Here is a 13,856-nt window from a genome sequence, read left to right as displayed (position 1 = left end):
TTCCTGGTATGTCCCTGTGAAATAAATGAATAGTTCCAATATAACACGCAAAAATTATTATTTTAAAAATAAAATGAGTAAATCAACTCTTATCAAACACTTGTATTTTACCGCTTGAGTTTTATTTATTTTGAAATTAAATTACTTACTTAAAATAAATATAACTCAAGTGGTAAAAAAACAAGACTTTTCATTTACAATTTCATCATGTCTTACCACAAAGCGAATGCCGAAACAATAAATATAATGTAAACATATTAAAAATGCTTAATCACTAGAACTTCACTAGAGACATCTATTGGTAAGATGAAAAGAAGCTTTTTTTAAGCAGAAAGTCTTTTATTAGTATGTGAGGTCCGAATCCTGGATTATAATCACACACATGAGAAACGCCAGAAAATATCATTTTCATTTTTATTATTGAAGCTTATAATTTGACCAGACAATTTATTTACAACCTTTTTTGAGTGTGTCCAAATATTTGTTCAAAAGATCTGGATTATCTCCAATTACAGGAGTCACTTTCATATTTTATTTTATTTTATTTTTTCATATTCATTTCATCTCACCAATAGATGTCTCTAGTGAAGTTATAGTGAATAATATAATAATAAATAATTGGTTCATTTATATAGAGCTTCCAAGAATTTGAGTAGAGTGGTTGTCAAAAATGGGTAGAATTGGTGAATGTTACACGTGTGTAAAGTGATCACTTAAACCAGCCTATGGCGGTCGTCAGCCCTGCAAATGCCCAGACTTCCATATGCTTCTTCATCTTTGATGAGATGTCAAAAAATAATATGAAAGTGACTCCTGTAATTGGAGATAATCCAGATTTTGTGAACAAGTATTTAGACACACTCAAAATGTTGTATGCATTATGTTTCTATTTACTTTAAATACAATAATTATTTCAGAAATTTGTATCAAGACGATTTTAAGAGGTATTACACAAAGTGAACAATGATGCATAGGGCACTGTGTCATATAAACGCAGTGTTATCTTGATCGTTTACACATGAAGGAAAGGTGATCAGGCCTCCGCTTCAGGTACCAGTCCATGGTAGTATTGAATAAATATTTCAGTGAATAAATCACTTATATTTATTTTACCCCTTTGGGAATCGAACCCGGGACCTCCAGAACGGTAGCCGAGCGTGCTGACCATTACACTACGGAGGCGGACAAAAGGAGAGTATATGGAGAGTGTTATTTTACCATGCCACATAATTAATAACGCTTTTAATATATAAAATATAAGACATGTCTCCCATTTCCTCCGTGATAAGTAATAAAACGGTTAAATATATACAATATATTCCGCACAAGTCCTTCGAAATGTCCTGGTTCCTCATAAATAATGAATAGAGTTCGTCCGACTTTTAGGACAACACATTTCAGCATACTCAATATTTACACTTACCGCATAAACACTGCGATACGCTCAACTTGTCCACGGAATGTAAATATTTTTTCCTAATGAATAATATAAAAACGCGCATGGGAGGAAAATTGTTTGCCTGAGGGAGTCTGTCTCATAAATAATGAAATTCTTTGGGCGTTCGCCCTTAATCCGGTACATACGTTTCAGGTTCCCGAGACACGCTAAAAAAGGACACAAGTATCAATTCTGCGTGAGCTTTGAGCTAACTCTCCAATTGCCCTACTCTACATTAATTCCTAAGACCAGTTGAATTGCACCTTAATAATATTTTTAATCATTACTTTGTTTTTCTTTTTCATATTACTTTTTGACATCTCAACATAGATGAAGAAGAATAATTATTTGAACATATCTGAACACACTCAAAATGTTGTAAAGAGAAAAATTAAGATAAATTATTTTTGATTAAATTATGGGAAGATTGTATATATATATATATATACATATATATATATATATATATATATATATATATATATATATATATATATATATATATACATATATATATATATATATATATATATATATATATATATATATATATATATATATATATATATAAATATATATATATAAATATATAAATATATACATATATATATAAATATATATATATATATATATATATATATATATATATATATATATATATATATATATATATATATACATATATATATATATATATATATATATATATATATATATAAATATATATATATATATATATATATATATATATATATATATATATATATATATATATATATATGTGTGTGTGTGAGTGTATATATGTATATATGTATAAAATATATAAACTAATATCAATTTTTTTATATAATTTGTAACCAAACAAAACGCCTGTTAGATTTTATCATTTTCCCTTGAATACGTTTCAAATTAATAGTTTCCATCGACGTATTTAGTTCATCCCCCTTTGTTAAACTACCCTCATTTCATTAGTAGGGGTACGTAGCGTGATACGTCAAAATACCATATGTCACTTAGCAGGTGCACAAGAAAGTGGTCGCATTTAAGGAGACATTTGTTCAATATTGAACACTTTTTTTTATATCGAGGCACACCACTCCAGTACTTTTGCAAGACTACTGCAATGACATAAATTGCGAAAAATAATAATAATCTTTCTTTAAACAAAATGTGGTAGATAGTAAAATGTTAATAATTTTACTTATAACTGACAATTATCAACGGAGCATTTTATTTTTAAAGATCTAAAAAAAACTTATCGTAACTAATCATAATTGGGATAGTCAAAAAGAAAATCTGTATTTTGTAAGCAATCCTCGCCTTTTGCACATTCACGGTTTGCCTCATACATACCCGCCAATTTCTAGTATTTGAAATACTTGATCATGTTAAGATTTCATCGGTCCTTATCTGCTTCTATTACCAACCGAATTCGTCTTATAATGTTTTTTACTATTCTTTATTTACTCATTTGATTTTCATACCCTAACCAAAGAGCAAGAATATTATAAACATGTTTTTTATTCATAAGTTCCATAATAATTAAAAAGTTGATAAAAGTATACGTCTTGACTTAATAATTGAATCTATACTCTGCATAAGCTCCTACAAAAATATCGTTAATTTGTCTTTTTGAACATATTTAACGTTTTTTTTGCAACTAAGAAGGCCAAACAAATCCTAACCTTATGGACGTAAATGAACGTCAGTGCAAATTTTCCTTAAAGGAGTATCGACGTTAATAAACGTCCGTCTGTCAGTTAGTATGATGTGACTTGTATAGCAATGACATCTGAGGATATTTGTGTGTAATTTTGTCATAATTGAAAAATATTTGGAATGGGTGTTGTTTTATTAAATTATTTTAACATGATTTCTTAATTCATAATACATCGATTTAATGAAAGAAAAAAAATTTTTCATGTAAAAAGAACCCACTCTCCAGAGAAAGTCGGACATAATTTTTTGTACTCCCGGAAAGGTTAAATCACTCGTAAATGAGTGGAGACTTAAATAAAAATAGAAAGCCAGATTCTGTAGGAATTTAATAATCTTTGTGCTTTGCAGATTAAATGAATAAAATTGAAATAAAACATCTTATTCCCAATTATTAAAAGACTTGTTTTTCATAAAACGTTTTATTACATTAATTACATGTAAAGTTATTGTCATAACTTATTTAAATTGAAGATGTGAGATTGAAGAGCTAAAACAGTTTGGTGTGGCGTTCTATTCTCTCTGCCTACCCGACGGTTCGTTACTTTTTTTAAAGCCGTGATTTACTGATATTAAAAGTGATTGTCCTCTATAACGACCCTTGGTTCCATACATTCAGTTTTCATACGCGCAATTTAGTTGAGGACCACTTTAATACCCTTCATACATCCCTGATCTATTGTCCTGTGATTTTCATATCATTTTTGATCCTTAGAAAAGCGCTGTGAGGCTTATGAATTAATGAGAACTGGGCAGTGAAGGGTTTCTCAATCAGTTGACAAGAATTTTAAAATGGTATTTTAGGTATTTTTAGATGGTCACAATATGGTTTATTTTCAAATTTTTTAAATTTATAAGACTTTGCTTTACATATTTTGTTCAATATCTCGATAATATACTTTATATATTAGGTTGATGCATAAGTAACGATTTTTTGGGCATATGCTTTACTAATTTAGTTAATAACACATTTTCAATTATTTTAAACGACTTTCTTCAATCTTTCTGTCAATTTTTTAATCCCATTTGAATATAAACTTTCGGGTTTCGATACAAAGAACGTTTTTAGTGATATTTTCACTTCCTCCGTTGTTTAATTTTTTTTCCATTTTTAATCATTTTGTAAAGGTAAAAATTTGTAAAGATGTGAAAATCAGTAGGAGCTAAATCAGGAGAGTATTCACCTATACTTCAAAACATCCCATTTTAGCTCTTTAAAAATATGTTGTGTAATCATCGCAGAATGTGGCCGCGCGTTGTACCCACACGTCGTACTCGGAACCCGGAATTCTTTTTCTGGGATTTTTGGGCAGTTTTCATAAGAACCAGATTCAAAAAATATTAAAAATGTTATTTGGACCGCACACTGGGAGCATTGATTTTTTTATCAATTTATACCCGGGTCACCCCTTCTGAATTCAATAAAATTATTTTTTATTCTTCTGAATTCAATAAAATTAGTTTCACTCAAATCGCGTTTTTTTGGTATTTTGATATAAAAGAATGAAAGTTTAAATGACAAGTACAAAAAATTGCACTTTTTCACTTATTAAAATAACTGGAGATCAATGTTTCACATATAAAACTGACCCTTTAAATTATTAAAAATAGAATTTTTAAATAAACCACACCTCTAAATGTCGTAGGTCGGTATAGAAGGTAATAAATAGTAATCCATGAAAATACAATACAATCCGAAAAGATTGCAAGAATTCCAAGAGTCGCAGTATTTAAAGACAATTACCAATTCTGTAGGGGGTGCCTAATACACTTTGGCAATTAATGTCCTAAATATCATTTTAACTTCATTTTAAATGAGTATTTAAAAATATTCAGTGAGATCGGTTTCGTAATGAGATGAATCTGATATGATTAAATTGATAGTTTATCTCTAATTGCCTGATCCCTAATAAAAAGTAATTGATTTTGTAAATCATGTTTGTCAATCAAATCCACGATACGTTTTCAAATTAAAATTTCCGAAATGCGAATTGATTTGGCTTCCAACTGAATTCTAAATTAACATCTAATATCTATACCCTATATAATTTTACGTAAAAAATCATTATCAAATGAAAATCAGTCTTGAATTCGTGAAAACCAGGTTAAAAGGAATAAGGCAAAATTAAATTTGACCATAGTAATTGATTATTCAAATCAATTTCTACCGCATTCACAATGACTGCATTCTAAATAATCATCTAATATCTTTACTTTATAATATTTATCGTAAAAAATCATTATTAATATAAAGCCAGACTAGAATTCGTGGATACCAGTGGTGAATCGGGTTGAAAAGAAACATGGCAAGATTAAATGTAATAACAGTAGTTTATTGAGCAAATCGTGTTTATAAATCAAATTTAAAGACACTTTGTAAATTGAAGTCAGCAAAATGCCGGGTTCAACTTAGTTCTAAATTAACGTGTTATTTTTTTACTGTAAAAAATTTATCGTGGAAAAAATATTAAATGAACACCAAGCCAGAGTTTGTGGAAACCATTAGTTGGTAGGGTAGAAAGTAAACTTGAAATATTAAATGTGACAATAGTATTTGATTACGAAAATTATGTTTATCAATCAAGTCTCACGACACATTTCAAACATACACCAAAATTTAAATCTGCGAAATGCTAGGTTTATCTCGTATTTAACTGAATTCTAAATTAAGAGCTAATATCTTTATTTCATAATGTTTATCGTAAAAAAGAAATCATTATTTGATGTAAACAAGGCCAGAATTTGTAAAAACCAGTGGCGAATCAGGTTGAAAGTTAACTTGGCAATATTAAATGTGATACGACTGAAGCTGTCGTTAGCTGAATGGCATTTTTTAATTCCATAGACGCCGCGCACATGTTGTGCCGGCAAAGCCTTACGTTATGGACGACAACGCATTCGTATTTCATCCGAATTTCAACGGGGACATATCCCAAAGCGCCGGACGCTAAGGGCTTAGCGGAAAAGTAAATTCGATTAAAAATTCATTGCCACGGCGCGGTAACGGTTCGAAGCACACGTACTCGTAACTCCGTTTTAAAACTAAGCGGATTGTATACGTAAAATAATTATTGATGTGTTTCGCAGATAAAGGCTGGCTGAAAATATTACAGCCTATGCATGATGCTGAACGCCAACAATAATTTACGCAAATTTTCAATTCGTGTATTTCTATAATTTGTAAAAAAAAACTTAATTCATACCTTTGAACAAATACTGAGGTACGTATAACGGGAAAATGGAAAAGAATCGTTCTCTGTTTTTCTAATATAAGAGTACACAGATATTTTTCATAACTTGGTTATCAATTTCACATTTTGTGGCCATCATGGACCCCTAGAACAAATTAGATTTCTGTAATTTTTTCATGATCCACATTTATAACGTACTAAAATAAAGTAGATAAATTGAGAGACTAAAAAAAACTTTATTATAGAAGAATAAACCAATAGTGGATAAAAATAATCTGTGATACCGAACATCATTTGATGAATAAATAGTTTTTTTACTGTTTTACAGTGTTTAAATATCCAGGTATTCGTTTTATAGTAAAACTTATATAACTAGATAAAATTCAACATTAAAATTTTAATTCGCGTAGCTATGCGTGAACATATTTTTTTTTAATAAAACAAAAAGTGATGGCTATTTACGGTGTTTAAAAATGTTCATATCTTCATACTGCAACGTCACAAGCACACATCTCTTAAATTTAGACTCATTACATACAGTTATAAAATAATGTGAAATGCATCAAAACACGTATCGCAATGAAATTTATTGAAAAGTGATATTTACTAAATCAAATTTAAAATATATAATATCAATTCTCAAATTCATAATTTAAAATTAAACAATTATTTTTACACACATAAATATGTTAAATAATTTTTACAATACTGTATTCATGAATTAAATTTATTAGAATAGGATAAATTCAATCTGTCGTGTAGTAAGATATTAATGAATAGGTTGTACCTTGCAAAGTGAGTTTTTTCATACGAATTTCAAATTGAATTTTTTTTTTCATTGAATATCACCATTTAAAACACATGCCACGCACATATTAATAAATTTTATCAATTCTCGTTGAGCATTGATTGTATCAGATCATGCATGTCTTTACACATTCCTTACACAAATTACACAACAATCTTTCATTAGTTCAAAGGTACGATTCAGATACATATTCTTTCCAAAACACGTTATTCTTCGTGAAGGCTATGTGGCCTATTTTAAATAGAGATTAGCCTCCTGCGATGTCGATTTTATATCTCTTATTCCTGTTTTACCCAGGAACATTAACAAATTTCTAGAAATTATGGCCCAGAGAGACCTATGTTTGATGACAATTTAAAATGCTGTGTTATTTCATGAATGATCAACCCATCTAAATAACGCCGTGTTTGAAGGTGGGCGCGTGCTTTCAGGGGGACATATTTTCGGGTCTGAACGATGGGCTGCTGTCGAGGGCGGAGGCGCTGGCGGCCGCGGACATGGGCAAGCACCAGGGCCCACAGGGCGGACCCGCCCTCCCCCAGCTCAAGCACGACATGATGTACCACCACGGCATGGGCGGGCCGCCTCACAATGCGAGACCGCATCAGGTACCTTGCTTTTCCTAAACCTATCTTATAACTCATATGTATAATTTATAAATACACACACACACATATATATATATATATATATATATATATATATATATATATATATATATATATATATATATATATATATATATATATGCTTATATCATTATATTTTGTATTGTCATTTTTCCGATTAAACGATTACCACTTTTACGCATAAATGAGTCTTGCACTTCGAACGTTGCTGATAAAAAAAATGTAGTCATGATTAAAATTACTTTCATCAACATGATTTATTATAATTTTTCTTTTAAAATAGTTTGTAATCGAATTAGATAAGTTATAACAAATCTGTCCTGATGAGATAAGGCACAATACGTCGATCTAAGGAGATATTAAACAATAAATCCATATGGTGTAAGGAGATTAAAAATCTATTTTATCATACTTAACCGAATTTTCGTTAATACTAATCAAAGGAGAACAACATTTTGAGTGTGTCCAAATACTTGTTTACAAATCTGGATTATCTCCAATTATAGGAGTTATTTTTCATATTATTTTTTGACATCTCATCGAAGATGAAGAAGAACATGGAAGTCTGACGGGGCTGATGACCGTCATGGGCTGGATGGACCAATTTTATCCATTATTTACAACCTGTCCTTAATATTTCACTCTCAATTTTTGTTCAATTATCGATTACCTAAATGCCTGCTAAAACTTTCGGTTTAAATTAAAACTTATTCAACTCAACCATAGATGGTTCCGAAAACTCTCATGTGAAAGAGTGTGTCAATAAAAGCATATATATCCTTTTGTTAGTATTATCGAAAATTCGGTAAATTATGATAAAAGATGTGCCCATTGCACCATTGTGGTGTGGATGAGGGTTTAAAGTAGATATTTTTTATTACGAATGTATTTAGACAAGTTTTTGCGAAAAGTATTCTATTTCTACGTAGGTACCGAAATTTATCAAATTTCATATGGTGGGTATGTATTTGGGCAACCCATAACTCCCCCGCCATCAACATATGGGGTGATATAAGATGTGCGGAGCTGTAAAAGTGGAGTTACTCCCCGATATAGGCGGAACCAATGCGACATAACACCCCGGCAGTTGAACCCTTCCTAACGCGATAACAAACGCATAAAATACCGCGAAATTTTTATTCGGGGGCGATTTTACAGCCTAATAAACATGAAAATATTGCAGTCCCTACTACGACGTACTGAAAGTGCGCACTTCACGACGAATTTCGGGAATATTTTCAAGAACATGTGTGCTAGCGAGACGGTGGAAATAAATTTGATCCACCAGAATATTTCAGTTTTTTCAAGGAATTTTAACGATTTTCATTAATTGATTCGGCAGTCACTTTGTGGTAAAGTCTACCCATTTTTCTGAAAATCTATTGTGACATGTGTTTTGATGCATTCCGCATCATACGGTGTTAGAAAATGATGCGGAATGTATCGAAACACGTGTGACAGTAGATTTTTAAGAAAACATAGTATTTACTAAGTAAAACATTAATTAAAAATTAATTTTAACGAATTAAACACTTGTATAATATAACAATAATATAAATATTGTATAATGTCCAAACATTCGTTCATAAATCTGGTTTACATCCAATTAGGAGTTTTTTTTTAACAACTCAACTTAGATGTAGAAGAATATGGAAGTGTGGGTATTTTCGGGGCTTACGATCAACATTTTTTAATGTCCAAATATTTGTTCATAAATCTGGTTTACGTCCAATTAGGAGTTATTTTTTTAACATCTCAACATAGATGTAGAAGAATATGAAGGTCTGGGTATTTACGGGGTTACGACCGTCATAGGCTGGTTTAAGTGATCACTTTACACACGTGTTACAAACTTAATTATTCCAACTCCTTACCTTACCACTTTCAAGTTTTAGAAAGACTTGATAATGCCAAGTTTTCTTCGGTCTTGTAGTGCTACAACTATATTTATTTGATTCAGTCTTTTGATTCACATGCCAAACTATCTCGACACAACCAAGGCTTACAGAAGCATTATCAATAAAATTAAGATAGATGTGGCCTTCATGAAATGTGTGTAAGTTTTATCTCGAATTATTTTACATATCGCTCACTCCTTTTAACAACGTCATGTATACAAAGACGTCAATTTTCAGTTGTGCATGGTTTCGGAATGACTAGAAAATGTACCATATCCTAGCAAAAGTGGCATATTTTTAATTTAATATTAAAAAGGCAAAAAGTGTTGTTTTTGCATTTTGAAGAAAATGTATTTTTTTTTTTTTTTAATTTACTAAACATTTTTAAAATGGAGTAAAACATTCAGATTTTACTTTAAAAAATCTGTTACCCAGTAAAAAGTTCAATAAGTGGCTTGATATTCATTTTTAATACATTTGATTATATTTTTAAACTTTAAAAACGATGTCCTGAAAATTCAAGTTTTTTTTTTTATAAATGACGTTGTTGAAAGGAGTGAGCGATATTAGGAGACGCCTGTAAACATAATTTTCGATATATATCATCATCATCAGCCTGTGTCCGTCCACTGTTGAACGTAGGCCTCCCGCATGAGTCTCCATCTTCTTCGATCCTCCGCCTTTCGCATCCAGGTCACTCCCGCTATTCTTCTTATATCGTCAGTCCATCTTGTAGGGGGTCGGCCGATGCTTCGTTTGCCAGTTCTTGGGCGCCATTCCAATACTTTTCTTCCCCATCGAGCGTCGTCTCTTCGACAGATATGTCCTGCCCATTGCCACTTGAGTGTGCCTATTCGATATATATAATATATATATATATATATATATATATATATATATATATATATATATATATATATATATATATATATATATATTTATTTATATATATATATATATATATATATATATATATATATATATATATATATATATATATATATATATATATATATATATATATATATATATATATAACTTTCAAAACATTTTGAGTGCGTCCAATTCATTGTTCGCAAATATGAGTTGATAACTCCTAGGTGGACGAACCCAGATATATGATAACAAAGATTTGTAGACACTTAAAATATTGTTAATACTTTTTTAATCTTTTAAAAATTGATGCTTTTTCCCAATGAGATGACGTCAATTATAAAAAACTTAAACAATGTTATCTTGGATAAAAGAAAAAGATATGACAATGACTAATTTCTATAAATGATAATTATATAAATGTATTATATTTATAGAAAAAATATGTTTTCAAATTTTCAATTAAAAAATACTCTCACCAACAATAGTACAGAACATAATAGAATTAAAACAATGTTTAATGTTATTTTTAAATAAATATTATGTGATTATTTTTATTTTATTTTAAAGTAGACGTATTTTAATCTTACTATGACAATAGTACAGAACATAAAAGAAATAAAACAATGTTTAATGTTATTTATAAATAAATATAATGTGATTTAAAAATATTTTTTCAAATAGAAATATTTTTATCTTATCATTATTTGAAGCATTTTAACATCTCAACATAAATGAAAAATAATATGGAAGTCCGGTATTTACAGATCTTATGACCTATCATAGACTGGTTAAATGATCACTTAAGATTCGTCCTTTTTTAAAATTTATAAAAAAATTATATTAAAAAAAATACTACTTCTACTACTACTACTACTACCATCACGCCGTTTCCCCGCAGGGGTAGGCAGAGAGGATGGAACGCCACACTCTTCTGTCCTGACATACACTCCTGGCCTCCTTCACATCCATACATCTAGTCATACATGCCCTCCGATTACGCAGACTTTTGACACCGCCAGATTTTAGGTGCTAAGTCTTTTTCGGTCGTCCTCGTTCTGTTTTCCCTCTCACATTCGCCACATATATTTTCTTAGTCAGTCTCTCGTTATCCATTAGCTCCACATGTCCATACCACCGCAAAGAAATCTTCCTAATCTGTTCAATTATTCTTCGTTCAGCCTTACATTCCTTTCTTATATCTTCGTTTTTAATTCTGTCATACAATGATTTTCCACACATTCGTCTGATGGAGCGCATTTCAGCAGCGTTCAATCTGCTTTCATCCTTCCTTTGCCAGTTCCATGTTTCGCTTCCATACATTAGTTTCGGTACTAGCACGCCGTTGTGAACCACTAGCTTGCTTCAAAAAAAATACAGTTCGGCAAAAATAACAAGGCCTTTAGAAATTGCCTTCATTGATATCTTGTCGAGGTTTAATTATTTTTAAGGTATTAAGCCGTGCCAGTGGGGAACTATTGTAATTTTATCTTTCTTTTTGTAAAAGATGACAAGGCTACTAGATTAAAGAGAGCTGTTTCGGTTATCTTTTCTCATTTGCGTACGAGCAAAATTTCTACATATCGCTCACTCCTTTCAAGAACGTCATAAATCAAAAAACTTGATTTTTCAGGAGAACCTTTTTTAAAGTTTAAAACTATAACACAATATATTAAATCAAGCCACTTATTGAACTTTTTACTATGCAACACATCTTTTTAGGTAAAACATGTAGTTTTTTTCAACATTTGAAAAATATTTAATATATTTAAATTAATAATTAAACACTACCTTTTCTTCAAAATGCAAAAACAACATTTTCTGCCCTGTAGCGGGTAAATATTAAGTAAAAAATATGCCTCTTTTGCTGGGATATAGTACATTTTCTGGGCATTCCGAAAACATGCACAACTGAAAACTGACGATTTTTGATTTATGACGTTCTTGAAAGGAGTGAGCGATATGTGGGGGTCAATAGATATAAGTCCTCAGATATTATGGTCAGAGTATTTGAGGGAGAAGCCGTGGTTGATAAGCAGAACGGGAGGGTGGCCTCTGCGTTCCTACGAGTGAATGCGGTAATAAGTATTAACAATAAAATTGTCACTTTACTGGGTGGTTTCAATTTGTATAAAAACATACAGAGTATCGTAAAAATACACGATAAGCCAGGCGAAAGGTGAAGTGGTGAAAGAACTGGTCACGAGATATTATTATAATAAAATATGACCTCAGTAAATGTAGCGATGTCTCAAATATCCAAATACATATTTACATCGCCGTATTATTTTGAATGCGACGGATATACTTTAGATATTATTTGTTTTTCTTTGTTAATAAATTCAAACAAATGTGATCTTAGTTAAATGCAGTGATTCGCCTACATTACGTCTACAGTTTTCCGTAAAAATGTTTTTTGACCTTGAAAAATTTTTGGTAAATCGATTTTCTTTATCTCTTATTTTTTCTCAATTCTTTATCATGTTTTATTGTTTGTATATGTAGATGTATTCGAAGCACGTGACATATAGGAGTGTGTGCGACACCATTCTGAGTGTGTCGTGACAATTTTTTTCACGACGACCAATAGACCTGGGTTTTCTAACACTAAGTACATTATATATTCATGCTTTCTTTGGAACAAACAATTACAGAATAGCATTTCCCATATTTCATTCTAACTAATAAACCCCTTTAGTATACTTTACTATAAACTCACCTTTAAAAAAATGATCTAATAACACGTTCTGCGGCTTTAGAATACTCGTATGTATTTATTGAATCGAAAATGTCGTTAGCATGCGATTTCATAAATAGGTTCATTTAGTATTGCATGCATATGTTTTACTAAGTGCTTATTATGCGAGGCATTGGGTTGACCGGAAAAGAATGCCGTTCAAACTATTAGTTGTGACATGTCTGTCGATGAATTTACCATATGTCTTGTTCATTTTGAATTATACCGTCATATGTACGTATATATATATATATATATATATATATATATATATATATATATATATATATATATATATATATATAAATATATATATATATATATATAAATATATATATATATATATATATATATATATATATATATATATATATATGTATATACATATATTTATATATATATATATATATATATATATATATATATATATATATATATATATATATATATATATATATATATATTTATATAAATATATATATATATATATATATATATATATATATATATATATATATATATATATGTATATATATATATATATATATATATATATATATATATAT

The 13,856-nt window shown here is 29.9% G+C and overlaps 1 protein-coding gene across 1 annotated transcript in view; it reads left to right on the top strand.

Moving 5' to 3' along the window:
* Positions 1–13,856, top strand: part of acj6 (abnormal chemosensory protein 6) — a 91,320-nt gene that overhangs the window by 61,199 nt on the left and 16,265 nt on the right. Inside the window, exon 3 of the mRNA XM_088260883.1 lies at positions 7,585–7,761. Within this exon, the coding sequence (XP_088117009.1) occupies positions 7,585–7,761 (177 nt within the window). The remainder of the gene's footprint in view (positions 1–7,584; positions 7,762–13,856) is intronic.

This window comes from Brachycentrus maculatus, unplaced genomic scaffold, assembly GCF_059751285.1.
Source record: "Brachycentrus maculatus isolate JH-2025_06_01 unplaced genomic scaffold, ASM5975128v1 h1tg000144l, whole genome shotgun sequence".
In the NCBI taxonomy this organism is placed as follows: Eukaryota; Metazoa; Arthropoda; class Insecta; order Trichoptera; family Brachycentridae; genus Brachycentrus; species Brachycentrus maculatus.
Note: the sequence above shows the minus strand (reverse complement) of the source record. Positions and strands in the feature narration are given on the sequence as shown.